Raw genomic sequence first — 27,015 nt, forward strand, 5'->3', positions numbered from 1 at the left:
GAAAGAGGCGAAAACTTATGACAATTCCCCGCCTGGAGCTATCCTCCGCCCTACTCTTAGCCCACCTGTTCGATAAGGTTGCTAAAGCTGTCAAATTGCCAAATGCACGACCATTTTTCTGGACGGATTCGGAAATTGTTCAATACTGGTTGGCGAGTTTCCGAAATCCAACATCTGACTAGAGCCGGTTCTTGGGCCACGTTCGGGGTAGCGAAAATTCAGAAGATGTGCTTTCTCGTGGAACAACTCCGTTACAACTGAAAGATGACGAGGTCTGGTGGCACGGAACAAAGTGGCTTGTTCAGAGTGAACAAACTTGGCCCTCTACACAGAAGGTGCTCCACAATCGACTAGATCCAACACTATTAGCGGAAAACTTCCCAATGGCTGCAGTCGTAAATGTTCTTTCACCCAGCCACGGTATACAGAAAACAAGGTAGGCTCGTTAGAAAAATGACACTTCGAATGTGACGCATATTTTATCGCCACATGTTGGAGTACAAAAGTAAGCATGCTGCGACCGTAGAGCATCGTCTCGGTCCAGCTTGTGCGAAGATAGCAGTGACGTCACATGTTTACATTCAAACTGAATGTTTACATACGTGATGAGCCTGCCTTGTTTTTTTGTATGCCGTGACTCGGCAACATAATCACCTTTACAGGGCTGCTAAGATTCAAAACTGTCTACATCAAGAGCAGTCAGAAAAACGCACAGGTGTGCTGACGTACGAAAAGCGGCAGGAAGCATTAAAGCAGCTGGCGAGAATCGCCCAGCATGAATGTTTTCTAAACGAGATTCAAGATCTGCAGCAAAAGGGTCAGGTCAAACCTACTTCGCGATTAAATTCTCTCCATCCAACTTTGACAAGCGGTATACTCCAAGTCGGCGGCCGGTTGCAACATGCCAACGTTACCGCCGATCGAAAACATCCAATTATTTTGGATAAAAATCATCCCTTTACAAAGCTGGTTATGCTTCACTACCATCATAAATTACTCCATGCTGGACCACAACTCTTGGTTGCCGCAGTTCGTGAACGATTCTGGCCACTTTCGGCGAGAAGCATGGCACGTTCAATTGTACATTCATGTGTCAAATGTTTCCGATGTCGTCCGTCGAACCAAGAACAGCTAATGGCTGACTTGCCACCTGAGCGAGTCACACCAGCGCCACCGTTTCTTCGAGTAGGGGTGGACTACTGCGGTCCATTTTTTGTGAACCATCCACAACGAAAGAAGGTTCCATTGAAGTATTTTGCTGCCATTTTTGTGTGTCTCGTAACAAAAGCGGTGCATGTTGAAGCGGTAGCAGACTTGACAACAGACGCATTCCTCGCAGCTCTCCGGAGGTTTGTTGCCAGAAGGGGAAAACCTGAGATAATCATGAGCGACAACGCAACTAATTTTGTTGGCGCTCGAAGACAGCTAGATGAAATGCGTCGTATGCTCCAATCCAAGCAAGCTCAGGAGAAGGTGGTTACAGATGCTTCGAAGAACGATATAAAGTTTCACTTCATTCCGGCGAAATCCCCTAATTTCGGTGGCTTCTGGGAGGCCGCCGTAAAATCATTGAAGTTCCATTTGAAACGATCAGTTGGCTCCAGAATATTATACCCTGATGAACTGCAGACTGTATTCGCCCAAATAGAGGCGTGTTTGAATTCGCGCCCTCTAACGCCTTTAAAGCAATGATGTCGCTGACCTTAAGGCACTGACACCAGGGCCTGTAGCATAATCGAAATTTTACTTATAATATTAGTAGAGTCGCTTGTAACATTTTTACGTTGCATAATGATTCTACAAGTATGAATTTACAAGTCTAATATTACAAGTAAACCGCACTTATAATATTAGTGGAATTTACGAGTGACTGTTGCATAAAGAAAACACAAGTAGAATTTGATAGCGTTGGCTTGCCGTTGGTGCTATAGTTTAATTTACAAGTAGCTTTTATTTTGTTATTTCAGCTGTGCAAAGCAATTATATATCATTTGATTGTTTTTAACGACTTAATAGAGAAAAAACTATTATTGAAAGTGTTTTAAATTACTATACCGTGAAATACTATGCACTACGAATAAATTTCTCTTTCCAATATAAAACTGAGAATTGTGAAATTTATCAAATAACTCTGGAGCAAGCAGAAATACTTTAAGTATTCAAATGGTGGGATGCTAACTACTCAAAAGTGGGTTGTTTTCGCTTAAAACCGCATTTTGGGCCAATAACCCAATTTTGTGTAAAATGACTCTTATAATACTATGTAGTTTGCCGTAATCTACGTAAAAACATGTTACCCGAAGCAGAGTTAGTTACTAAACTTAGTTTACCTAAAGTTGACTTTATTCAACTCGAATGTGGGTTGTTGTATTTAACTATCTCGGGTGGGGCCATGTATCTTGCCCTATTTTTGACAACAATCATGGAGAAGAAAGGAAAAACTACTTAAATTTTATTACAATTTGATGCGATATTAGTAAGTATTTAGAACTTAAATTTTGAAATGATTTATCTGTCAAGAAATTGCCAAAATTTCATAATAATTTCAATTATTGGACTAAAAATCCCGCATAAGTCCAGAAAAACACGTAAATTGAAACCCGCTTCAAAAACACGCGTCAAACGAGTATAGCGAAATTAGATTTTTCATGGAATTTATATACGTTCGAGTGAAGTACAAATCGCCCAAATTAAAACCCATGTAAATCCCAAAATCCGCCTATAAAAACCACCTAAAAAATCACTCCAGTGCGCATTACTTTTTCTTTGTAAAAAGGCCAATACCACGAAACCGGATTTAGCCACGGAATAAATTAAAGAGAGAAGGATAACAAATTCATGTTCCGTGTATACCTATCGCAGTATTCTATGCACAAACTCAGAAAAACATAAACAAAATCATTTATCGCCGCATTGACAGTGAACTGTCGGATGAATTTTGACAGGTAAATGAACCTGACTGACTTGTCATTTCCTTCTTACTAATAATACAAGTACTAATATTATTAGTTGGCGAATAACTTTTATGCAACACAAATTACAAGTACTTGTAATTTTTTGACTTGTAACTTGTAACTTGTAGCTAATATTATTAGTCTGATTATGCTACAGGGCCCAGGTCATTTATCATTCATCGTCCGATGACCGCAATACTGGAACCAGAAATTCCATCAAATGTTCCTGAAAATCGGCTGTCTAGGTGGAGCGCGCCCAACGATTCATGCAGTACATTTGTCGTTGCACAATCGTACCAAGTGGAGGAGGCAACGCAACAATCTAACTGTTGGTACTATGGTACTAATAAAGGAAGACCATGTTCCTCCATTGAATTGGCTACTTGGACGGGTCATCCATGCTGGAGCCGACGGTAACGTGCGTGTAGTTACCGTGCGTATCGTAAACGGAAACTTCACAAGAGGAATTTCAAAAATTTGTCCGTTGCCTGTTCGTGAAGGTGATCCAGCTTCTACAAATGATGAGTGAAGCCCATCGATGAGGATGGGCGACAGCGGGAGCCAACTGGCTCCCGCGTGCCAGTTAAGTGTTTGTTTTTTAATATTAGAATAAAAAATTCAAGGAATGTTTTGTCGTCAGAGTCGCTGTTTTCCTTGCGCTGAAGACCGGGGTGCTCAACGAAGAACATCGCTAGTACCCAACCCTACGTTATGGAGTCCTACCATCTATCATCTACCATGTTAACGTTCGAGGGAATGTATTATCATACATCTTCAGTCATGGTGTCCTGTATTGCTGGACGCGGTATACATCAGCATCGGCGCAGGAGCACTCGCGGAGGCGCGCAAGCCTCCGCGCCAGGGAAGTCAATGTAGTCTTGTAATTTTCTTTTAAAAAAGCGCCTCTCTCATATTACAGCGGATTCAGCGAGGAGACCGAATCGCCATGGAATCGGAGCAGATGAGAGGGATTAAACAAGAGTAACGAAGGCACTATAAGAAAAACACCTTGTGTGCGGATACCACAGCTGATACGGCAACCTACCAAAGGAGGACGTCAACGACCAGTATCCCGAGGGATGAAAGGTGACTCTGAAGCTGACCTAATTAGTTCCTGTTCCATCGAATGATTTAAGTTGTCCAAATATTATTATTCTGCATATATGACCTAAACCAATCCGCAGCCGTTGATGAGACGCAGAGTAACATCAGCTTAGCAAGCTGAATTTCATGGTCCACAGTAAAGAAAGCGGCTTTCAGATCCATTTATGCTGCATCAACCTGCCATCAGGAATCCATACAATGCAGGCAGCTGGACGTAAATTAAACAAAGTTCGTACTTCGTAGTAACCGACCGCTTCGGATAAAAACCATGTTGATCGAAATCAATGCAGTTTGTATACACTCAAATAGAGCGTCATGCTACTTCAGAGTATCCATATTCCAGCGTAACGGGATATATCTGTATGTGTGTATGTATGTATGTGTGTGTTTGACACTTTTTGTATACTTAGCATTAACCAATTTGCTTGCAACAGGTTGCATTCGACACGGAATCTTCCCCAATTTTATTGCTATTGAAAATTGACCCAATCGACTACAGTGTCGACCCAATTTTGTCACTCCCCGATTTTGTCTATCCCCGATTTCATCACGTTTTCGACCCGATTTTATCACCCCAAAAATTTTAGTCTTAATTTTTATTTTCGTAAATAAAACCGCAAACAACAATGATTTTCATGAAATAAATTTTACCGCATGGAATTTTCTATGTATAACTTTTCAGTACCTGCGAAGGATTTTGTAAGCATTTTCAACAAGACAAAACGAGTACCGTTCACGCATTTTGCCTTTCCTAGCATAAACTAATTCATATTTGTAAAATAAATTAAAAAATTGAAAATATTTTTTTCCCGATTTTGTCACATGCCCTATTTTATCACCACAAAATTCACCAGGGGGTGGTAAAATCGGGATATTACTGTATTGCGTTCCGGAGTTATTAAAAAAACATTGTTTTTTCTCCATTTTTTTTCAAAAGTGTCCCCTTGATTTTTTTAAAACTGAACTGCATTCAAATGAACGCAAAAAAATGTGACTTGATAGAAATAACTGAATCTATTTTCCTAATGTGCAATTTTGACCTCTCTTATGTGCTTTTCTCGTTACATTTTACAATACACGAGAAAGGCGCCATCACCGCTAGGTAGATTCTTCTAAGTTTTTTAGGTTTTTTTGCTGATCATACAAAACTAATCCATTTGTATCAACATATGCAAAAATATCCATGGAATTCAAAATATTCACAAAAATATTTAGGTCGCTTTTTTATTGACAATTTAAAAACGTCGTTTTTGAACATTTACAGATTTCGAATCGTGCCTGTATTTCACGAAACCTTCGACATATGTATACAATTGGGAGGTATAAATAAACTTTCAAATATTAGCTGTGAAATGCTACTAGAACACTAAGTTGTAAAGCAGACCAAGTTTCACTTGGAATGAAGATCCATTGAAGATGAATAAGTAACTAAATTGGCCACGTATTCACGCCAACACAAAAAAGGGAATTCATAACAAATATGGCTGAGGAATAAACCTGCAGTTCCCGGAGGAGTTTAAGTGTTTCACAGAGGCATTAGTCCGCAACAGTAGATTCCACATCCTACCTCAGTTTAGTAAAACATTAAATAGACTACTATATATGAAGTCTTTGAGGATATTCCTGTTGGCACGTTAAATATTTGAAGAATAAATAAAAATTAACTTAGGAAATCCACGGAAGAGCAGATTAGAAAAAAAAACATTAAATCATGATAAAAACCAAACAAAAATTGATTTTATTTCGAAAATGTTAGTCAAAAATTAGGTAACATTTATGACAATGAATAAAGCATACGTACCTGGCTTACCAGATTTCGACTTGTGTAACACTGATTCAATGGTATACTGGTTTGTAATGTAGTCTATGGGTGCAGAGTATATATCCGAGTCAAGAGGAACGTTGTAAAAATCTAATATTTTGTTGTCATCTAGGGCATCGTGAGACATAGCTTGGGTAATAAATATTGAGTCGTCAACTTTCTTGGTTGCCGAATCACTCAACGAATTGTGGGAGCTGGATAATCGTTTGTGCAATGTGCTGGAATTCCGCTGCATGGTAGACACGTTACTTTTACTGGAAAGGCTCCAGAGCAACTGCTGGGATCCTTTGCCCAAGCTCCACGTGTTTGTTTTTATTGAGCATTCTTTATCGTAGGGAAAAGCCTGATCGCTTCTATTGGCGGACTGCCGTCCGCAGCAGCTAGAATCACTCCCAAGTGTATGGGTGTTCATTTTATTTCTACCACTAGGACGGTGATACTAAATTAACAAATGTATCTCCGTCATAAGTTGCTTGCTAATACGATCCTACACAACATTGTGCACTGCAAGAGAAGAGAATATGCATGACTTGATAATGATGACTTTTTAACAATACTTTGAACACAAAACCAAAGAACAGACACAGCTGTGTCTATTGAAACGAAAAATATATGTTATCTTAAAAAACAGTAGAAATAATGATGATTATTTAATTATCAAACGCATAACAATAGAGACTATTTTGCAAGATGATACTCTTTGGATCGACGCAATTTAACTATTTACATTTAGGGGAAAATACCAATTCTTAGCTATCTTAGATATACGTCTCAGTGAGCGATCAAACTTTCGGTTCCGTTTTTGATCGGTTTATTCTTCTCCGGTCAAAATGTCGAGTACTGTCACGGTAAAAAATACGTTGGCCTTTGTGTTTCCAGGAAATTCCGTTCAACCTACAGTGGCAGACATGGCTAGCTTCATCAAATCCATTAAAGGTGACCTAACGACAATGGCGGTCATATAAGATTTCTGATGAGAAGTCTGTATTCATACGTTTCAACAGCGAAGAAGCGATGAAACTTGCTATTGCCAACAACGAACAATTACTTCCATTCCAATACAATAATGGAAAGAAATATTCGTATATCCGTGGCGGGAAACACTAGATATGTGCGCACGGTGCTCCCCTGACCGTTATTACCACTCAAAAAACCCTGATTAATCCACCTACAGTGAGATTTTGAATCTTCCTCAATTATAAGAACATATTTTCAGACACCAGGGGCCTCAGTGCGCTTCTCCTTTCGACGGTTCTTTCGTATGACAGTTTGCATGATTTGTTCGTTTCGAGTCGAGCTGCACAATGCCACCCCAGTATTTTAAACGAGATAAAACTACTCAACTTCCCACGGCGATTGAACGAGATCTTGCTTCTTGAGAACGGAGTGTTAGAAGTATAACCATTATGTATTTTGTCGACTGGTGGGGATTGCACAGTACCATGAATAATATTCCTGGAATCATGAATTATTATCATGATTTCATGAACTTGTTGATGGAGGGAACGCACTAGCAGAGTGGTACAGTGGTACAGTGTTGTCAGTTTGATTACAGATTGCGAGACTAGTCACCTCGAATTTGTCACGGAGACACTTATACACTTCTTCAATTTCAGATTCGTCAACACTTCCGATAATAAGGTCATCCACATATACTACTAGAAGTACGATACTTCGTCCTGGCGTACATAGATACAAGGATCAGCCTCGCAGGGTTTAAATCCTAGTTTGACTAGTACCGCATGTAACGTTTTGTTCCAGCATCTGGCTGACTGCCTCAGTCCATAGATGCTTTTACGCAATCTACAGACCAAATCCTCTTTTCCATTAACAACAAATCCAGCCGGTTGGGACATGTTCAGATCCTCGTTAACTGTTCCGTTCAAGTACGCCGTTTTGAAATCGTACTTCTTCACAATCATTCCTTTCTTACTGGCTACCGCTAGGAGCACACGCAATGCCCCCTGTCTTGTAACCGGAGCGTAGACTTCGGTGAAATCAATCCCGTACAGTTGTGTGTATCCTTTAGCGACGATGCGTGTCTTGTATTTTACCACCTTGCCCGTTTCATCTCACTTAAGCTTAAACACCCATTTCGTTCCGATTACCCGGAGGCAGCTCCACCAAATCCCAGGTCTGATTCGCCGCATACGCGGCTATTTCTACTTCCATAGCATTCTTCCAACTTGGCACTAACACTGCTTCGCAATAATCTTCGTGCTCTTCGTCAACAGTTACTTGCCCCATGACAAAATCCTCGTATCGTCCAGGCAAAACTCCTCGATTATGACGGTCACCCCTGTTCAGCACTGGTTGTTCGACCGGATTGTCTAGCTCGAATCCCAGGAAATCACTACCGTTCATCTCACTAGCGTCGTCATATACGGAAGGTTCCTGTTCATCACGCACTTCCACATGTTCTTTACGGTTATCCAGAGTAACTTCTTCTTCATGCTTGCTCCCTCTTTCACCGTTCTTCTCCACCGGAATCTTCGAAACTGCAGGCTCCTCCTCCTCCAGCTGTTCAGAACCATTTCTCAGCTCCAAAAATTGCGCATCCCGACTAATAGTGATGCGGTTCGTTGCTCGGTCAAGGAAGCGATAGCCTTTGTGCTGGCTGGAGTAGCCAACGAAGACTAACTTCTTAGCTTTCGGGTCGAATTTCTTCCGTTTTTGGTCGGGAACGTGGACATATGCTTCACATCCGAACACTTTTAATTCTGACAAGTCCGGTACCTTGCCTGTCCAAAGCTGGTACGGTGTTTTCTCCACAGCCCTTGATGGCAATCGGTTCTGGATAAAGTTCGCAGTAAGCACAGCTTCACCCCAGAAGCATTTTGGTAATCCGGCATCGAGCAACATACAGTTAGCCATCTCCTGCAAGCTACGGTTCTTTCTCTCCGCCACACCGTTTTGTTGGGGTGTGTACGGAGTGGTGAATTGCGAATGAATACCCTCGGCTTTATAAAAATCCTGCAGGCTCTCACCAGTATATTCGCCTCCTCCGTCTGACCTAATCACTTTAGGCTTTCGACCAAACACGTTTTCGGTCCACCGAACGTATTCCCGAATCTTGTGCTCTGCATCGCCTTTAGATTTCAAAAGAAATACTGCACAGAAACGACTGAAGTCGTCAATCAGGGTAATAAAATATTTATTCCCGCCAGGTGTCGCATTCTCCATTGGTCCGCATAAATCGGTGTGGATCAAATCCAATGGTTGCTTTGATCTGCATTCTCCTATTGAATGGAAAGGTTTTCTGGCTAACTTACCCTTGATGCAGCACTCACAGACTATACGCTCACCGCAGTCCTTGCAATCGAAACCGCTCACCAGGTCCGACGACAAAATGGAACTCACAACATTCATGTCGCGGTGACCAAGCCGCCGGTGCCATGTATGCTGGCACAAATTAGTGTGGCAACCTTTTACCGCCATGCACTGCTCACCGACTTTCAGCTTATACTGGCTTCCCACCAGCTCACCAACAGCAACAACCTTGCATTCCGCGCCTTGGATCTCACAACCGTTCACTTTAAACACTACCGTGAACCCTTTTTCGGCCAATTTGCGCACCGAAACCAATCCGCCCTCCAGAGCGGGGACGTAAAGAACTCTTTCCAATGTAATAACAACTCGCTGCCCATCACCGTTCACTCCGATAATGTTTCCGCTACCGATTCCACACGACTTCGTGCAAGTGCCATCAGCCAAAGTGACATTAACACTGACATCGTTCTTGAATTCCACGAAAAACTTCCTGTCGTTTGTCATATGACAAGTACACCCGCTATCGATTGTCCAAGCGCCCGGAATAGCACCTCCAGCAACAAAACACAATGCACCACAGACCGAATCGTCTGCTACAGCTGGCTTCGGCTTTTGCTCATTCTTCGCTCGCACTTTTCTAGCTTCTTGTCCGGAAAATTTCTTCTTCGTTTCGCTTGAACTGTCATTGTTTTTCATTGCCTGAAGCTTGCGGCAATTTCTTTTGTAATGACCAGGTTGTTTACAAAAGAAACACTTCACTTTGCTCATGTTTATTTTCACCTCCGCTTTGAGAACTTTTTCATCCCGAGCACTGTTTCCACTGAGACCCGCCCGCTTGTTGCACTCATCGCGTAATCGAGCCACCACAAGGTCCATTGTTAGGTCTTGTTGGGGGCGATTTTCCAAGGATGTCACGAAACTCGCGAATGATTGCGGTAAACTGCGCAACATCATGATCACTCGCAACTGCTCACTGAGTTCCACACCTGAGCTGTCAAGTCGTTCATACAGGTTCTCAATCTCTTCAAGGTGCTTTTCCACCTCACCGTTTTCACTGAGATTCACTGAGCACAACTGCTGTAGGAGCATTGCCTGAGTGCCAATCGTGGCTTTTTCATGATACGTTTTTAAATTATCCCACATATCTTTCGCTGTTTCAGCTTTCTTCACGAAACGCAGCTGACTATCGTCAATAAACAACGAAATCGTCGCACGAGCTTTAACATCTTTCTTCTTCCACTGAGCATAACCATCGTCATCTTCATCCGGCTCCGCTTCAACTATCGCCTCCCACAATTCTTCACGCTCAAGGAGCGCCTTCATCCGGAATTTCCAAGAAACGTAATTCCCACTGCACAGCTTCGCGAAAGACACTTTCATCCCATCCGCCATTTTGTTTTCAACCGCACGTTTTCTATCGTCGGAAGATCAGAAAAAACACACCTCCGGTAAACTAGCTCTCGGTAAACCGCACAAAAACGCCTATCAGTTCACTTCCGGCACTTGGGCCCACAACCTGATGGAGGGAACGCACTAGCAGAGTCGCAACGAAACCACCGGGAAGACAAACCGACGAAACCACCGGGAACTAACAAAAGAAACGCGGAAACCTTTCGAAAGGAAAAAATGTGAACACGTCTTTGCGAATGAGAGGTTTATTTGTAACAGAGAAATATCATTGGTACAGTGTTGTCAGTTTGATTACAGATTGTCTTTGTTTTTCATTTAAGCTGGGTTTACACATTTGAGGTGCTCATCCATTTCCAACACTTGTCAGTTCATGATTTTCATGATTTTTAATTCATGATTATAGATATGCATTTGTTTCCGTGTACAGGTGACTATTAGTAAATCCATGTCCACATTGCGAGGCCGCGAAAAACTCGAGAGCGGCTATTCCAGGACTATTGGAAACATTCGTGATAACTGCGGCCGCGTTTCATGTACTAATAAAAATTTAAAAAAATAGTCGGGCATGCTGCGTAAAAATACATCTCATTCCTGGCAGGGGCAGTGATTCAATATTGATGAAGTGTCCTCTTCTTTCACTTCACGTGAATGTAGTGGCAAGTTCCACTCGGTTAAATCGCCGAACCCATTTGCAGGGTTCTCGAACTGTAATGAGAGCTGCTGGTACAAGTAGCTGCTGAAACAGCAAAGGATGAGTTCCTCATGAGGATCAAGGAGTATTTGAAGGATGGTTGGCCGGTGTGGTTTTTGGACATTTATTCACATTATCGGGACCTTGAAGAAGTTGATGGTTGCATACTTTTTCAAGATAGAGTCGTGGTTCTTGATTTGATGAAGAAGGAGGTGCTGATATTACTGCATAGGAATCATTCTGGTATGCACAAAATCCAGCAACTTGCAAGGCGGATCGTGTACTGGTTCGGAATGAACGGAGATATTGAGGATTTCGTTAGATCCTGTCGTGTTTGCCAACAAACAACTGCTCTTACTAAACGTCCGCCCTATTCCGCTTGGATTCCTACCAAGAAACCTTTCAGTCGGCTGCATGCTGATTTTTTTTTCTTTGAGAAGAAGGTTTTTTTAGTGGTAGTTGATAGTTATGCAAAGTGGGTAGAGGTGGAGCAAATGAAGCATGGTACCGATTGTATGAAAGTCGTAAAGATTTTTTCTCAGATTTTTTTTTCTAGGTACGGTTCGTCGGAAGTGCTTGTCATGGATGGAGGACCACCATTAAATTCTGAATGCTTTGTCATCTTTCTAAGTAAACAGGGTATAGTGGTTATGAAAAGTCCTCCATATCATCCGGAGAGCAACGGTCAAGCAGAGCGAATGGTGTAGTAAAGGATGTAAAGGATGTACTCAAAAAAATCCTGCTTGATCCGGAAATAAGAAAACTTGATACGGATGAGCAAATATCATATTTCTTAATGAATTATAGAAATATTTGCTTAGGCTCGGACAACACCTTCCCCTCAGAACGCCTTCTTTCATATAGGCCAAAAACAGCGTTGGATTTGATTAACCCGAAACACAGTTTTAAGTACAATTTGGCGGACGAGACTAATGATGATCAGCATGCATGCTCAACTAATTTAGATAAACCCGTAAAACTGACTAATTTACGTAGTGGAGATTTAATATATTATAAGAAGCCAAACAAGACTGACATTAAACAGTGGCTGTCTGCTAAATTTCTTATGCACATTTCCTTTAATGTTTTGCAGATTTAATTAAGCGGCCGTATCGTCTCAGCCCATAAGCGTCAACTCAAGATCCCAGAAGACTCTCGCCACCGGCTTCGCCGTCGTTTTGTTTTGAGCGGAGAGATCACGACGCAGCTTTTGACTGAGTCAAGTACTAGACTAGCACTGGTACATCAAGCAGCAACAAGCGAAGAAGAATTGAGGAAGATATGTCTGATGATTCAGATTCAGACTTTTACGGCTTTGCTGCCGATTTATTTTTGTTTGAGGACCACTATCCAAGGATGGATGTCCAAAGTGCGCCAACTGGAGCCTCTGAATATGTGGATACGGCATCGGGTGCTATCCGTAAGAGCAATGTAAATGAGGAGCAACCTGCGGCCGATCGGGCAATTCAGAATAATGTGCAAGTTAGGTGGAGCGTGAGAAATAGAAAAAAAACCCTGATTAATCCACCTGGCAGTGTTGTTGCCTTTCTCGTGCAAAAAAAAACTAAAAAATATGAGTTAGTGTTTTTAAGCGTGTTTTGCGCATAGAAAATAGTATTTTTTTGGCCATAACTTTTGATCCCATAGTCCAATTCGGCCAATTTTCAAAAGCAAACAGTGAAAATTGTCGGTGATAAGGTAACCATAGAGAAAGCTGGCATTGTAGTTTGTGCAGGCCATAGGGTTGGTCAGCTGTATGCGTTGGACATTTTGGCACGGATCAGAAGTAAAGAAGAAAATGCAAGTGCATTGGCGTCCAGAAGCGATTGTTTCGAGTTATGGCATAGAAGATATGGTCACCTTGGTATAGCTAATTTGAAGAACCTGTGAAAACATGAAATGATTCAAACAACTTCGAACCTTCAAGACTGGCCGAAAGATTGTATCAGTGAAGTATGTTTAGCTGGGAGACACTACTGAACGACGTTCAAGCCGATTTTTGGAAGTGATTCATTCGGACGTGTGCGGATCATTTACCGCTGTGTATTTGATGGAATCGAAAGATGAAGTGCAAGAATTACTTGAACGTGATCATACGCAGAGAACAGCATTCTTCGGTATGAAAATAGCTAGGCTCAGATGCGACAATGGAGGTGAATACAGTAGCAAATCATTCCGGGATTTTTGTCAACGTGAAGGGGTACAAATTGAATTTACGATACCATACTAGGGTGGTCTTACCGGTAGTACCGAAACCGGTAGTTACCGGCCAATTTCGAGAACCGAAAATACCGGTATTCAAGACGGAAAAACCCGGTTTTTCGGTATTTCAAATTATGCTGTCAGTATAAAAAATCTCGAATAATTATTACCTACATATGTCAGCCAAACGGCCTGTAATTGCATATCCGTCCCATATAATTTGAAAATCTAGCAAAGATGGGACAAATATACGGTTACAGACAGTAAAGACTCACCGTGCAATAAACACACAACAATTGAATACGCCTGAATGAACCTTTGCACAAGTAAGCATCATTGACGACTTTCGCGCTTCATTCTCTTAGTCATCTGTAAAATTGCCAATGACATTTTTTCTTCAAAACATTGAAGACCCTGTAGGGTAAACTGGGGTAAAACACATCCTGGGGAAAAATGATCTTTTGGCTTTTTTGTCGGTGTTTCAGACATACTAGAATGTTTACTGCTAGATTCGAGGATCAGAACTACATGCAATGTTGTAAACACTCTTGAAACTGCAGAAAATGTCCTCAAAAACGTATTATATTACAGTATCCCCCCGCTTATCCGGACCTCGCTAGTCCGACGACTCGTTAGTCCGGATCTCGCTAATTCGGAATTTTCCGGATTAAAAAGTATCAACACCCATTTAAACACATTATGCTGTCAGTTTTCAAATTTGTGCTGTGATTTTGTTTTGGTTCATTTGTATGGATTTGACAGTCGGATTAACGAGAGAAACACCGATAGCCCGGCCATACATTTGTCGGATCAGCGGGGGTATACTGTATCCCTGTTTCTTCCACATCGTCGAGTTTTACGTCACGAATAAAATACAATACGTTTGAAGTCACGAATAAAATACGAGGAATTGATGGAGTTAGTTTTTTCATACCACTTGTTTCGTTGAATGTTAGAAGTAGAATGACATTGAGTGAATGAATAAAAAATGAATTGACTGGTTCTGTTGTAATCCAGGTTGCTGTGTTCCAAGTGTTAAGATGTACAAACTGTGGTTCGAGCAGATCTGCCGTAATCTGAAAAAGTGACGTATACGCCATTTTCCAAAAATGGTGTTAACGAGTACTACTCATCAAGCTCTTTAACAGAAAAATGTAAAATATGCATGTTGTAAAATGGCTGTTACGTCACTTTTCCAGATTACCAGTTCAAACTGAGGCGCAAAATGTACCAGCTTTTGTTCAGACAGGTATTCAAAATGAGATGCAAATTGTTCCAGATCTTGATATCTGCGATGCGGTTCAAGGCGAGGTGCAACAACTTCCAAACTATGATGAGTTAAGTGAAGACGAGGACACCGCGCTCCCTTCGCACTTAGATCTTGATGTAAGTTCTGGCCAAGCTGGCAAACCATCAACGAGGCGCAGCGAACGGGAGCGCAGATTTCCGGGTAAGTTCCTCAATTACCTTACCGGATTTAGTGCCACTGCTGTTGAAATTCCTTCCTTGTCAGATATTTCTACGACGTACAATGATATTGAAAACCACCAAAATCGTGACCAATGGTATGAAGCTGTTCGAGACGAACTCAAGTCCATGGATACAAATGACGTTTGGAAAATGGTGCCTTGTCCTCCTGGTGTAAAGCCTCTAAAATCCAAATGGGTATTTCGCCTGAAAGATGATAAAACTGGACGTAACGTTCGCAACAAGGCACGCTTGGTTGTTAAGGGGTTCCAGCAACGTCCCGGCATTGATTTTGACGAAACTTTCGCTCCAGTGGCTCGTTTGGCTACAGTACGTACTGCTTTGGCTGTCAGTGTTCATCGTCGTTACGAAATTCATCAAATGGATGTAAAAACAGCTTTTCTTCACAAACAACTTGAAGAGGATCTATACATGGAAGCACCGAATGGTGTGAAAGTTAATACAGGCATGGTATGCAAGTTGCAGAAGTCACTATACGGGTTGAAGCAGGCTCCACGATGCTGGAACAATCGATTCAACGATATATTGCTCAAGTTAGGCTTCGTCCGTTCTAAGATGGATTATTGTTTGTACCCACTTTCTCAACAATGCAATGAAATCTATATTGTGCTATATGTGGATGATTTACTGAAGCGAATTCTTTCACATGAATTTGAAATGACCGATTGTGGTACGGCAAGATACTTCCTCGGAATACGAATTGACTACAACAAGAAGAACTGAAGCGAATTCTTTCACATGAATTTGAAATGACCGATTGTGGTACGGCAAGATACTTCCTCGGAATACGAATTGACTACAACAAGAAGAACGGAATAATGAAGTTATCACAAGAAGCGGCAGCTACGAAGATGTTGGACAAGTTCGGTCTAAGCAATTGTAATCCTACGCATACTCCTATGGAAAAGGGCCTTCAGTTGACGCACGATGGAAATAGGACCAGTCATCCCTATAGAGAACTTCTAGGCAGTATCATGTACCAGATGCTATGTGTGGGACCAGATTTATGTTACCCTGTTAATTATATGGGACGTTACCAACAAAATCCAACAGAGAGTCATTGGACATCTTTGAAACAAGTCACCAGATACCTAAAAGGAACAACCACGATGGCATTAATTATCAAAAAAGGTGAATCTAGCATCCTGCTGGAAGGCTACGTAGATGCGGATTGGGCAATAGACGTTGAAGACCGAATGTCGGTAACAGAATTTTCATTCAAGGTGTACGGCTGTTCCGTTTTGTGGGCCAGAAGGAAACAAGCCACAGTGTCCACATCTTCTAGTGAAGCTGAATATGTTGCTTTGAGTGCAGCTGTATTCGTTCAAGTCGTTGACGAGACTGATGAATAAACCGGTGCGCTCCTTCGCAACTAGATCGTGACAACTGCCCTGCAGAAGTGTTCACGAGGCATAGCGGACGGGAGCGCAGGATACCCGGTAAGTTCCTTGATTTTATAACTAGTTTTGGATCAAGTACTGCCGATAAAAATTTCGCAGGTATGACAGATACCATTGATGATTCTGTGGGTATGCACAAAAGATATTTTAGTTACTAGATAAAGATTGTCGCTGTCGTGGCTGTCCGGAACATCTTTTGCTGGCGAGGATAGGGGAGCTAAATATCAAAGAAGGAAAATCCATACGATTTGACAGGTATGTACCACACATGTTTCGGACAGCAGAACAAAGGGAACCGAAGCGACAATCTTTATCTAGTAACTAAAATATCTTTTGTATGCACTGAATGGCGTGGCCTATATAGATAACATACCACCAACGATAGATGGACTAAGGCAAAGAAGTGACTTATGAAAATGCAAATCCATTGGTAGGGTATGCTGATGCTGATTGGGGAAATGATAAAGAGGATCGTAAATCAATTTCTGGAAATCTTTTTCAAGTCTGCGGAGCAACAGTATCCTGGAATACGAAGAAGCAAACCACGGCAAGCAAAGTCAAGCCATGTGTGAAGCTATCTGGTTACGCAACTTATTGAGTGAATTTGGGTTTATTTTCGACCATCCGGTGCCCATATTCGAAGATAATCAATCCTGTATTCGGATAGCAGAAGAACCTCGAGACCATAGGCGTATGAAGCATGTGGATATTCGGTATAACTTTATAAGAGACAAGATTCAGGATGGCGTTTTCAAAATATAGTACGTACCAACCAAAGAACAAACTGCTGACATATTCACGAAACCATAAAAAAATGACCATTTGAAACCCTCTGAGCTAAAATGGGAATGCATTATAACTTATCACGTCCGTAGCAAGCTATGCATAATTACGTCAAACTTTTCACATACTCTAATACATTTCCTTTCTATAAAGACGTTTATTGTAAAAGCTCCGCCTAACTTATTAGAATTCATTACATGTACCCAAAGCAATATCAATCAAAAACAAAGAATCGAATGCTAATTGCATTGTTTCTCATTTTTGAAAATTTTTTTCATCATTAAGCATCCACGAGAGCATAACAAAAATGTCGAAATCATCCATTTCGCGAAAGTTATTGATATATGAGCGAGAAATGACGGGAAATGCCATTTTGATGTCATGGGACTAATTTGTTAAAAACTTTTTTCACGTGTTATGTACCATTGTGTTTTCATACAAGCATCTAGCCCTTAAAGGTCGTTAAAACTTTTCCTAATAGGTCTTTTCTCTAAATCTAAAATTGGCGGTGTTATTGAAACATGTTATTAATAATGGAACAAATACCCTATATGAATAACACCTGTGATTTTGACGTAGGGCTACGTCTGTCTTTTCTATATTGGGGTGCACTTAACGATCGAAAATCGAGGACCGTCACAAAAATATAATAGACTTTAAACTTTATTATCTCAGCCGTTTCACGACGGAATTTCAATTTGTTTGGACCATTCGATCAATGATGAGTCAACACATCAAGGATGTATTTATATGAAAATACTGATTTTCAACTATTTATTATCGATAATTGATAAAAAGTTTAGAAATAGGTAAACCAACCAATTACGTACATGCATCACAAGCACAGACATCAAAACCAATCCTCAGTTTGAACAGGATTTCACGCAGAGCGGATGCATCAAGGCGATCGCAGCGAAGCGGACACAACATCACAAAGGCGCTGGTAACATTTTTTTTTTTTTTTTTTTGTGGTGGTTACAATGGCAGCTGTCCCTTGCTATTAATCTACACTGTACCCCGCCCATATTGGCTTCTATGAGCCTCCCGTTTTTCATCATCACACAGACGTTCCTAAGCGATGTTGCTCATGTGGTCACTGTTATGGGCCGTGTTGATGAAAACAAGGATTTGTATAACAGCCCACCCCCATCATTATAAGCACTTAGTATTGTTAAACTACCATCACTAATATCAACATCACTCTTTTCTTCTTCTTTACCTTTACAAAAGTATATAAGTTTTTCTGCCACTACGAATCATTTCACTCAGTATAAGCAATGAAATCACGCATCATATTCACCTACTATCATTACGTTAATGTTAACATAGTCATCATGATCACCGAAAATTATTGCGGTCACTATCACCGTATCGTTCTTTCTTCACATTCACAACTTCTCCACTATCTTAACTCCCTTAAGCAGGAAACCAGCCTCAGAAACGAGTCACCGAAAAATCACCAAACGGTCAAAACCAAATTACTAAATCGTCGGCACCATCTTTGTTCATAATTCCGTTCAACCTTTCCAAATTCACGTCACGACTTATACTATTTTCACACTAGGGCCTTGTAACATGTTATTCGGCTATCTTGATGAGCTTTCTTTTGTCGATAATTTGAATAACATGTTATTCAGGCCGTAGTGCAAACATAGTATTAATAAGTATATAAGTCACTGCTTACGATTTTGTTGAACATATATTGCAGTCGTGTGTTTAATGATGAGTCGATTCACTTAATTCACTTCACCCATGACTGCCAACACCGCTACATCAATTTTTACATCAACTATATTTTGCACTTCTCAGTAACCATCCTAAACAACACTTCAGCATAATTTTCCACCTATTTACTAAATCAATTTTTAGATTATTGTTTTGATATAATATACACACACACTCACAGAAACATATATACGTTTTTCACAAATGTGCATATATATAAACAAAGTACGGTTATCATTTACAAAGTAAACACATAGGGGAACTGTTCCGTTTTCCATCTCACTGAACATATATTCATCTCATCGCGAAACAAAGAAATACGGCACCAATTTCGTCGCTTCTTTTTGCTAACACGTGTGCTCACTGGTGAAAAAAATCGCAAAAATAATAAACAAACGAAATACCTTTTCATTGCTTTGCTTTTCGTGAGACCAATATCGGAGCTATGAGATGAAGTCCAGGAACAGTAACCCTATGATATATACATTTACGCAATGGAATAAAAATATGATAAATTTATAAGTTATTTGCACTTACCATGTATGTATTCTTTCTATCTACTTACCACTTATTAGCTTTAATAAGTGTTTACCAGATTTCAGATTCTTCCGATTCCTGACGATATTAGTAGGATCATGCTGCATTTGGTGTTGGCTCGGAGTCTTCTCAATTTCGAAGCTCCATCATAATTTATTATAGTTGAGATCGGGTTAGATAGTGAGGAAAATAATGAAAAGAATGGATATTAGTAAATGTCATTTTATTATTTATGAGGTTCTTTTAAATGGGATTCTTAAATTAGTGTAGTGTTATATTTAATATCAGTCGGATTTAATGAAGTAGCTTGTTTTTTCTAATTTCAGTTAGAGATTCATATAATAAGTGATTAATTTGGTTACAGCATAGCTGGGCCTTTCGACGATAATATCGATTTATTGAATAATTTTTCCTCAATGTGGTCCACGTTGTCTTGTAACTGATCTAGCAGGAAATAATGAGCACTCCATTTATAACTTATTTTTAACATAAACGTTGACTACGATAAAATTATGAGAAGTCTCTTCTAAAGTAACTCTCTAGTACAGGATGCTAGACTTGGATCAGCTAAATAGTATCTTCAAAACTATGTCGCATAGGACATTAAGCTACGGAGCCAATGTTGAATACATTCAAATGAATTATAGATTGTTGTGAAAGGAGGTGTCTGTATCGATTATCTATTTTGACATTATTCAGTTACAACACAATAGGAGGCTAAGCACAATTGACTGACTATTAAAAGGCTCTTTATTCAATAAATTCAGTCGAATTATACCACACCTCCCTTAGCTTCTATCCGCGACATGTAGCACGCACCCTGTCGGTCATTGAGGAAACCGAATAGGAGTATACGAACTTACAATTCAATTCCCATAATCTACACCACTTTCTTCATGTGTATTCAAATAGATTCCAACCCCAGTTCGTAGACTCCTACCAGCACAGATTACAATTCTCCTAGAATATATCAATATTTGTGGGGAATTATAATCCAAAGCCCAGGGAACATCACAAAGGCGCTGGTAACATTTTCAAACCTAACTACTAGTGGCGCGCTAGTCTAGGGCCTACATAATTAGACTAGCACACTACTGGCGAAGTTAGGTTTAACGTACGGATTGCGAGAAAAATCCAATTTCGATAGTCCCCCGGTTTTCAACTTGACTAGCGATACTATGTCTGAAACTCGTAGTAGTTTTACATTCGCTGATGAAATATATTCTAAGATCATAATAAAATTTTAAATCGCTTTCCACATTACGGTATGTCCCAATTCTTTTTAGAGATTATATATATAGATATTATGTATAATACCTACTTATTTCTACAATAGTCTGGCAATTCAGAACCTTTAGATCAAGTAATGGAAAATATCGTCCCAGCTTTCCTCAAAATACCTACTTATAAGGTTACTGCTCTCACAAACATATATAGCTGTTTGGCATATTGAAGTCCGTAAGATATAATCAAAATCGAATAAACAATTAACAATGAACATGTTTTTAATGAAGTTTGGCCACCATTATTAAAATAATCTTCTTCTTCTTATTGGCTTTACGTCCCCACACTGGGACAGAGCCGCCTCGCAGCTTTGTGTTCATTAAGCACTTCCACAGTTATTAACTGCGAGGTTTCTATGCCAGGTTACCATTTTTGCATTTGTATATCATGAGGCTAGCACGATGATACTTTTATGCCCAGGGAAGTCGAGACAATTTCCAATCCGAAAATTGCCTAGACCGGCACCGGGAATCGAACCCAGCCACCCTCAGCATGGTCTTGCTTTGTAGCCGCGCATTTCACCGCACGGCTAAGGAGGGCCCCTATTAAAATAATATAGATTAATATTCGAAGCATAATAAACAATCTACTGAAATGCATATTTATAGTTTATTTGCGGACTGGACTATGGACTGAATAACATGATATTTAAATAGATATGAGAGATGCCTTTAAGGAAGTACAATATGTTACTTACAAGCCCGTAGTTTGAACATCAAAGTAGTATTATACGGGACATTTAACATATTATTTAGTCCAGAAATTGGCAGATCCAGAAAACTCCAGCTTCATACACTGTATAACATTGCATCAAACGGTAGTAAACAAAGAATCTCTCTTCAAATTACGATCTGTTCTAAATGTTTGATAGTTAACACCGTCTTTACAGTATGAAAAAGCAACTGCAAAAGACATGACAATAACTGTAGCAAAATTTAATAGGACGATATTGCTTTTCAGTTCAACCCAGAGGGTATCATTTAACGCATTTATTTCAATGCACCATCGTTGACACTTTCGATACTATTCTTCATGAAAACGAAACATTAGCGGAACGCTAGGCCTAGGCCCAGTTTTGTGACAAAGATTTTTCATCTTCTATGATCACCCAAATCACTTACCCACAATAGTAATTCTAGCAGCAACACAATTTGGGACTATTGGAGACCGACGTCGAACATCACTTCACTGATTTCAAATTGCAATTTTCTTTCGAAAAGGTATTTTTGCACTAAATTACTAATCATTCACTGTAATTGACGATTATCAAAGAGAAAAGTCAGCTACTGTCTACTTCGACAAAAAAAAACTTTTTTTCTTCTCAGCGAAAACAGGGAGTGACAGTTGTGTAAAAGGCTGCCAAAAAGACATTTTCACGGTTATTTGCAATTTTCAAAAAAGGGTAATAATTTATTTGTACTAAAAATCAGGGATGCTAAAATAACAGATTTTTTTTTCAGATGTTTAAAAATTATTGGATAAAAATTGCATAATCATTTAAGCCGAGTTTACACACCAATTTTTTTTCGCTGGGATCCAGCAAAATTTTGCTGGATTTTGCCGAGCTGTAAAACCAGCAATCCCTCCAGCAAAATGTATTTTGCTGTTCTTCCAGCAAACATGAAAATCATAAAAATGACAGCTACATTACTGTATTTTCAGCAATATCGATAACAGTTTGCTGGACGGTCAGTAAAACCAGAAACAAAATAATTTACGGTATTTCCAGCAATTTATTCTCATGAATACTCATATTACATCAGTACAACATGAATTAAAAAGCGCAATTAATTAATAATAATGAAAATGAGGTAACTTCTAATGACATACATATATCAGTTATTGTGATCAAGCAATAAATGTCCATTTAGATTTTTACTTGATCTGTTGCTGATTCATGTCATAGTAAATAACCGATAATTTTGGTTCACTCATCAGTTTCACGTTCGCTGTCAGTTTGAATATGAATCTGAATCATGCACTTTCCCAGCAGTGGCTCAAGATTCATTTTTTTATAACAGTCGAGATTCAAAAGCTTAAAACTGTTATACCGCTCAGCTCTATTTTATGCAGATTTGAACCACGAATGAATCACGAGATTCAAATATTTTTCAATTGTTTTGGTGCATGAATGCGTCATTTTATGTACGGATCAATCCACTTTGCATTTACCGCGCCTTCCTCAGCAGCAACATAATCATTTCATTTAAAGGAAAAACAATCGAACAAGAATAGAACACTGCTGGGGAAGCATGTGAGTTTGTTCTATTTTGGCTCATATTCAAACTAGAATAGTATTCGAATTTGCAACCAAACTGAATCACTGCTGATTTCACTCTTAATCATTCACCGTTCTTCGTACAGTTATAAATATAACATGGACATAGTTGATGTGTTACTCATTAGCATTAAGTTCTTCGAACAATACATACACGTAAAAAATAACCTTATATGTTATGGCAAAAAACCATTCGAAAATACTTATACTCTTCATTATGCTACCTAAGTAATGATCCCATATCAAAAAACTAATAACATTCATAAGTTAATGAAAAGTATAAGTTTTTGAATGTATGTGACTAATGCGATGTATAAGGTTTTTCTTATACATATTATTAAGCGCCTAGTATTAGAAGTCTTAATAATAAATAACATTAAATTTTTTTACATGTAGATATTTAACAAAAAAATAGTTTTCGTACGGCCGAGTTGCCAAATAATATGCAATTAATTGTAATCAAGTGTCGGTCTTCCACCATACACTCCAAATAATCTAAACGTTGTTTCCACCTGAATTTTCAGGTACATTTTACGTGCACACGTAGCTGCAAATGCTTCAGAAAATTCAGGTGGAACTTGCGTGTCCGGTTAATTCTATCAAAAACTCAGGTAGAACTTACCTGATTTTTACGTAGAATAAGAATTCTATCAAAAAATCAGATAAAAGTTACGTGAATTTCAGGTGAAAAAAATCTACGTATTTTTTTCAGGTGGAAACAACGTGCAGATTTTTTTAGGTGTAGATATTGCGATTTGCAAATAAAATTAGCATTGCAGACAACCTGCAAACAACTTGCACAGGAACGAGCTGTCAAAATTCATGCTGATCCGTCTGTTTTAGGCGTGTTATTCATTGGTTTCACGTTAATTTTAGTTTGATGTGTACATCGGAGCAGTGGTTCTAACATGTTTTACTTACTTTTCAGGGGAAGTATGTCAAACATTGGCACTTTATTTATTAGTTTTATCACAGACAAACAGACATAACACTCGTCAATTTTCCATCGTTCACTGATTTACTGGTGAATTCAAATAATCATTAGTTGGTCAATCGATCACTCGTGGCGCGCGTATCGGATTTGCTCGAGTTTGACGTTTGCTCGCTATCGCCATCTGGTTCGTGATTTGCCCAACTAACTGAAATCAACAGATGTCGTTAGTGTTTGAATGACGATGAATTTGATGAGTAAATGTTCAATGTGTTATGTCTGTTTGTGTGTGGTTTTATCAGTTTCCTGTAAAAAAATAACTTTTTATCACAATATTTTAAATGTGGAGTAAAAGCTTATTATATATTGCTTAAATAGAATGACAAATCCTTACGACTTCGATTATAACATAATCCTCTTGAAAGATAAAATAATCAGCAACACTGTATGTAAGATCTTTTGCATGTTTGCTGCAACTTAATTTGTGCATTTGGTGTGCAGTTTTGCAACGAATTCGTGCATTTGGCGAATTCAACGCAAACTGCAATTCGCGAAGTCGAAGCAAGTTCTGCTCTTCCCTCCTATGGAAAATACCATTGCTATCTGTCAGAGTTTGAGTGAAACATGGCCGCCATCTCCTCCTCTCTGTTGCTCTACTGTAAAAACCCATAAAGAACTGTCATTTTTTGTGTGAAGAATTTTGCTTCGACTTCGCGAATATAATAATCAAGATGTTGGGGTCAGAGCAAATTAGTACTCATTTTATGGTTCCAGTGTGCTAAAGGTGCCCTCAGACGTTGCAAGCAAATCACTCGCAACGAGCATTTTGCTCGCAGAAAGTGACAACTGTCAAAAATTTGCCTGTCTGACTACACTGAAAGTTATCGCATGCAAACAAATGATATTGCGCATAAGCCCCAAAATTTTATTCCCACCTTTGGGTTTCCGCGCCGAGCACTCAGCGCCAGACTCGGCGACAAGGAGATAGTCGTAAAGTTGGTACTCCTGATTTTTTGACAACTGATGTCGATTGGTTGTGTGAGTGCACCGGTGTCAAAAAATAGAGCTTTTAGCTGAAAATTTAGTTGTCAAATGCACATTTTGACAGCAATATAGATGTATGAGTTAATGAAATGTGCAAATGCTCTATCGCGGAAGCAGTCGCTGAAGACAAGTGTCAATGGTTTCAGTGACGAAACGAAAAGTTTCAATGCAAAAAGCAATAACTCGTAAGCAAACGCTCGCTTGTAATAGACTAACGCAAAATGAACTCCCCCAAGAAATTATGACGTTTGAGCGGGTCGCATAATGAACGCAAAATGAACTTTTGTTCGAGAAAACGACCCGCTCAAATGTCAAAATACATCGGGTGAGTGAATTCGATGAACCCCTGCATAAGTCTATGTGTGACTGCTAAGCGTTAATTTTTTTCAATTCGCAGAAATGAAATTGCGCTTGCTAGTGCAGCACTAGCAAATTTTTCGCTCGCAAAAGTGAAAACGTTTTCAGTTGGCAGTGTTGCACTGCAAAAATAGGAATGAAATTAGATTTTGTGGCCGAAAAACAAGTTTATCGTTTTTTTTTATTTGCATGAGAGTAAATCTGTCATTTGCTTAAAGTAAAAAACTGCTACGTGTGACTGCAATTGCGAGTGCTCTCAGAAATCATTCGCTCGCACGAGTGATTTGGTTGCAACGTCTGACGGAGCCTTAAAAGTCAATGAATTGATTGCGATTTCTTCACCAGTCTCTGGCGATAAAAAATTGTGTACTCAGATTTTGCATTCGATTACGCTGTTGGCTACCGTGCGCAATTATTTGTTCAAGTATTTAAGGATTTTAGATCAATAGCCTATTCAGATTACGAGCATATCAACATGATAAAGAGTATCGTGATGTCAAAGTTCACTTATCTTATTTCCATTTAAAATGACATCAAATATTGTCTGATTTTCTCAAAATTGCACGCGGCGAACCCTTCATGAAAGGTACCGCCGCGCTTTCTGCACCCCGTTTACTTGATTCTTATGGGTGAATATCATTGCGGTGTATCGTTTGGCGCGGCCGTACCTTTCGACAGTCATTCGCCGCGTGAAGTTTTGTGCAAGTACTCATTTGGGAACATTACAAACGCCGCGCAGTGTATCATATCCAGAAAATCTTACAATAACTTGCCTCGTTACTCGCAATGCTCAATCCGAGCAATCGTAAATAAATATTTAATTTGAACTGGTCTGCTAAGAGCATCATTATCGGTCGCGAGCATTTTAATCACCCGCGCAGCGCTTTCATTTTAGTTTCGTCACTCGTTTCCGTATCGGTTACTATTTTCGGCTCTCAATTTGGTTGCTGTATTCCGTACCGGTAACGTTTGACAGTTGATAGTTCATCAAATAGCAGCGCTCTTATTGCGCTACTAAATTTGGTCACCTGTCAGTCGCGCTACTGTTATAGCAGCGCGTTTAGTAGCGACCGGTAAAGTGTCAAGTAATGATACTGCGCTGCACCGAAAAAATTCTTTATATTGAATATATTTGTCGCACACATAAATTTTTGCAATTTGGCGACCCAAATATATGCAATTTGTACCCACACATAAATTCAATAACTGCATATTAGAGACCACACATACATTTTATTTGATTATAGATTATATTTGTACTTTGCGTGCAGAGTGGTTATGTGTGCACTAATTAGAATCATGAATTAAATTAATGGATTTTTGCCAATAAAAATGTGTGGAATTTTTGTAGTGTGCCAAACGGCTCAAACTCACCACCGGTAATCTTGCTCTAAATCAGCATTAAAATTGATAAAATTATTTTCCGTGTACTTGCGTGAGTACTAAAACATTTGAAGGATATGGCACCACTGGTACATCTCACGCAGGTCAAAACTCGCCCTTCTGCTTCTCACGACTCATTAGTCATGGCGAATTTGTCATCAGTCATCACACAAACGAAAAGTACAAACTCGGCGATGAACGTTGAAACGCACTGCTGCTAATTTGTTGTTTAATTATTTTAATCATTAACTTGTGTAATTAATCGTGTTTTAATCTATGTGAAACAGTTATCAATCCGCTCCTAATTTTTGTTCAGTTATGTTGTGTTGAGATCGCTGAATGTTTGGTAAGT

At 39.6% G+C, this 27,015-nt stretch overlaps 3 protein-coding genes across 4 annotated transcripts in view; 2 read left to right on the forward strand and 1 right to left on the reverse strand.

Moving 5' to 3' along the window:
- The window catches only part of LOC134205249 (uncharacterized), a 31,734-nt gene extending 9,711 nt beyond the window's left edge, over positions 1-22,023 (reverse strand). Inside the window, exons 1-2 of the mRNA XM_062680333.1 lie at positions 21,792-22,023; positions 5,860-6,384 (exon numbers count right to left, since the gene is read on the reverse strand). Coding sequence (XP_062536317.1) covers positions 5,860-6,292 — 433 coding nt within the window. The 5' untranslated portion in view covers positions 6,293-6,384; positions 21,792-22,023. The remainder of the gene's footprint in view (positions 1-5,859; positions 6,385-21,791) is intronic.
- On the forward strand, positions 15,691-16,293 carry LOC134206627 (uncharacterized). Its single transcript, XM_062682356.1, has one exon. It carries the CDS (start codon positions 15,691-15,693, stop codon positions 16,291-16,293), a length of 603 nt encoding a protein of 200 aa, XP_062538340.1.
- Positions 22,024-26,818: 4,795 nt separating the features above from the next.
- The window catches only part of LOC134205255 (contactin), a 31,206-nt gene continuing 31,009 nt past the window's right edge, over positions 26,819-27,015 (forward strand). For both annotated transcript variants that reach the window (XM_062680346.1, XM_062680344.1), the window contains exon 1: positions 26,819-27,009. In XM_062680346.1, the coding sequence (XP_062536330.1) occupies positions 27,003-27,009 (7 nt within the window). In that variant the 5' untranslated portion in view covers positions 26,819-27,002. The remainder of the gene's footprint in view (positions 27,010-27,015) is intronic.

The sequence above is a fragment of the Armigeres subalbatus genome, chromosome 1, assembly GCF_024139115.2.
Source record: "Armigeres subalbatus isolate Guangzhou_Male chromosome 1, GZ_Asu_2, whole genome shotgun sequence".
Lineage (NCBI taxonomy): Eukaryota > Metazoa > Arthropoda > Insecta > Diptera > Culicidae > Armigeres > Armigeres subalbatus.

Bases quoted from the DNA above. Each gene is read 5' to 3' on its own strand.
- LOC134206627 (XM_062682356.1), top strand. From the start codon at position 15,691: ATGACCGATTGTGGTACGGCAAGATACTTCCTCGGAATACGAATTGAC.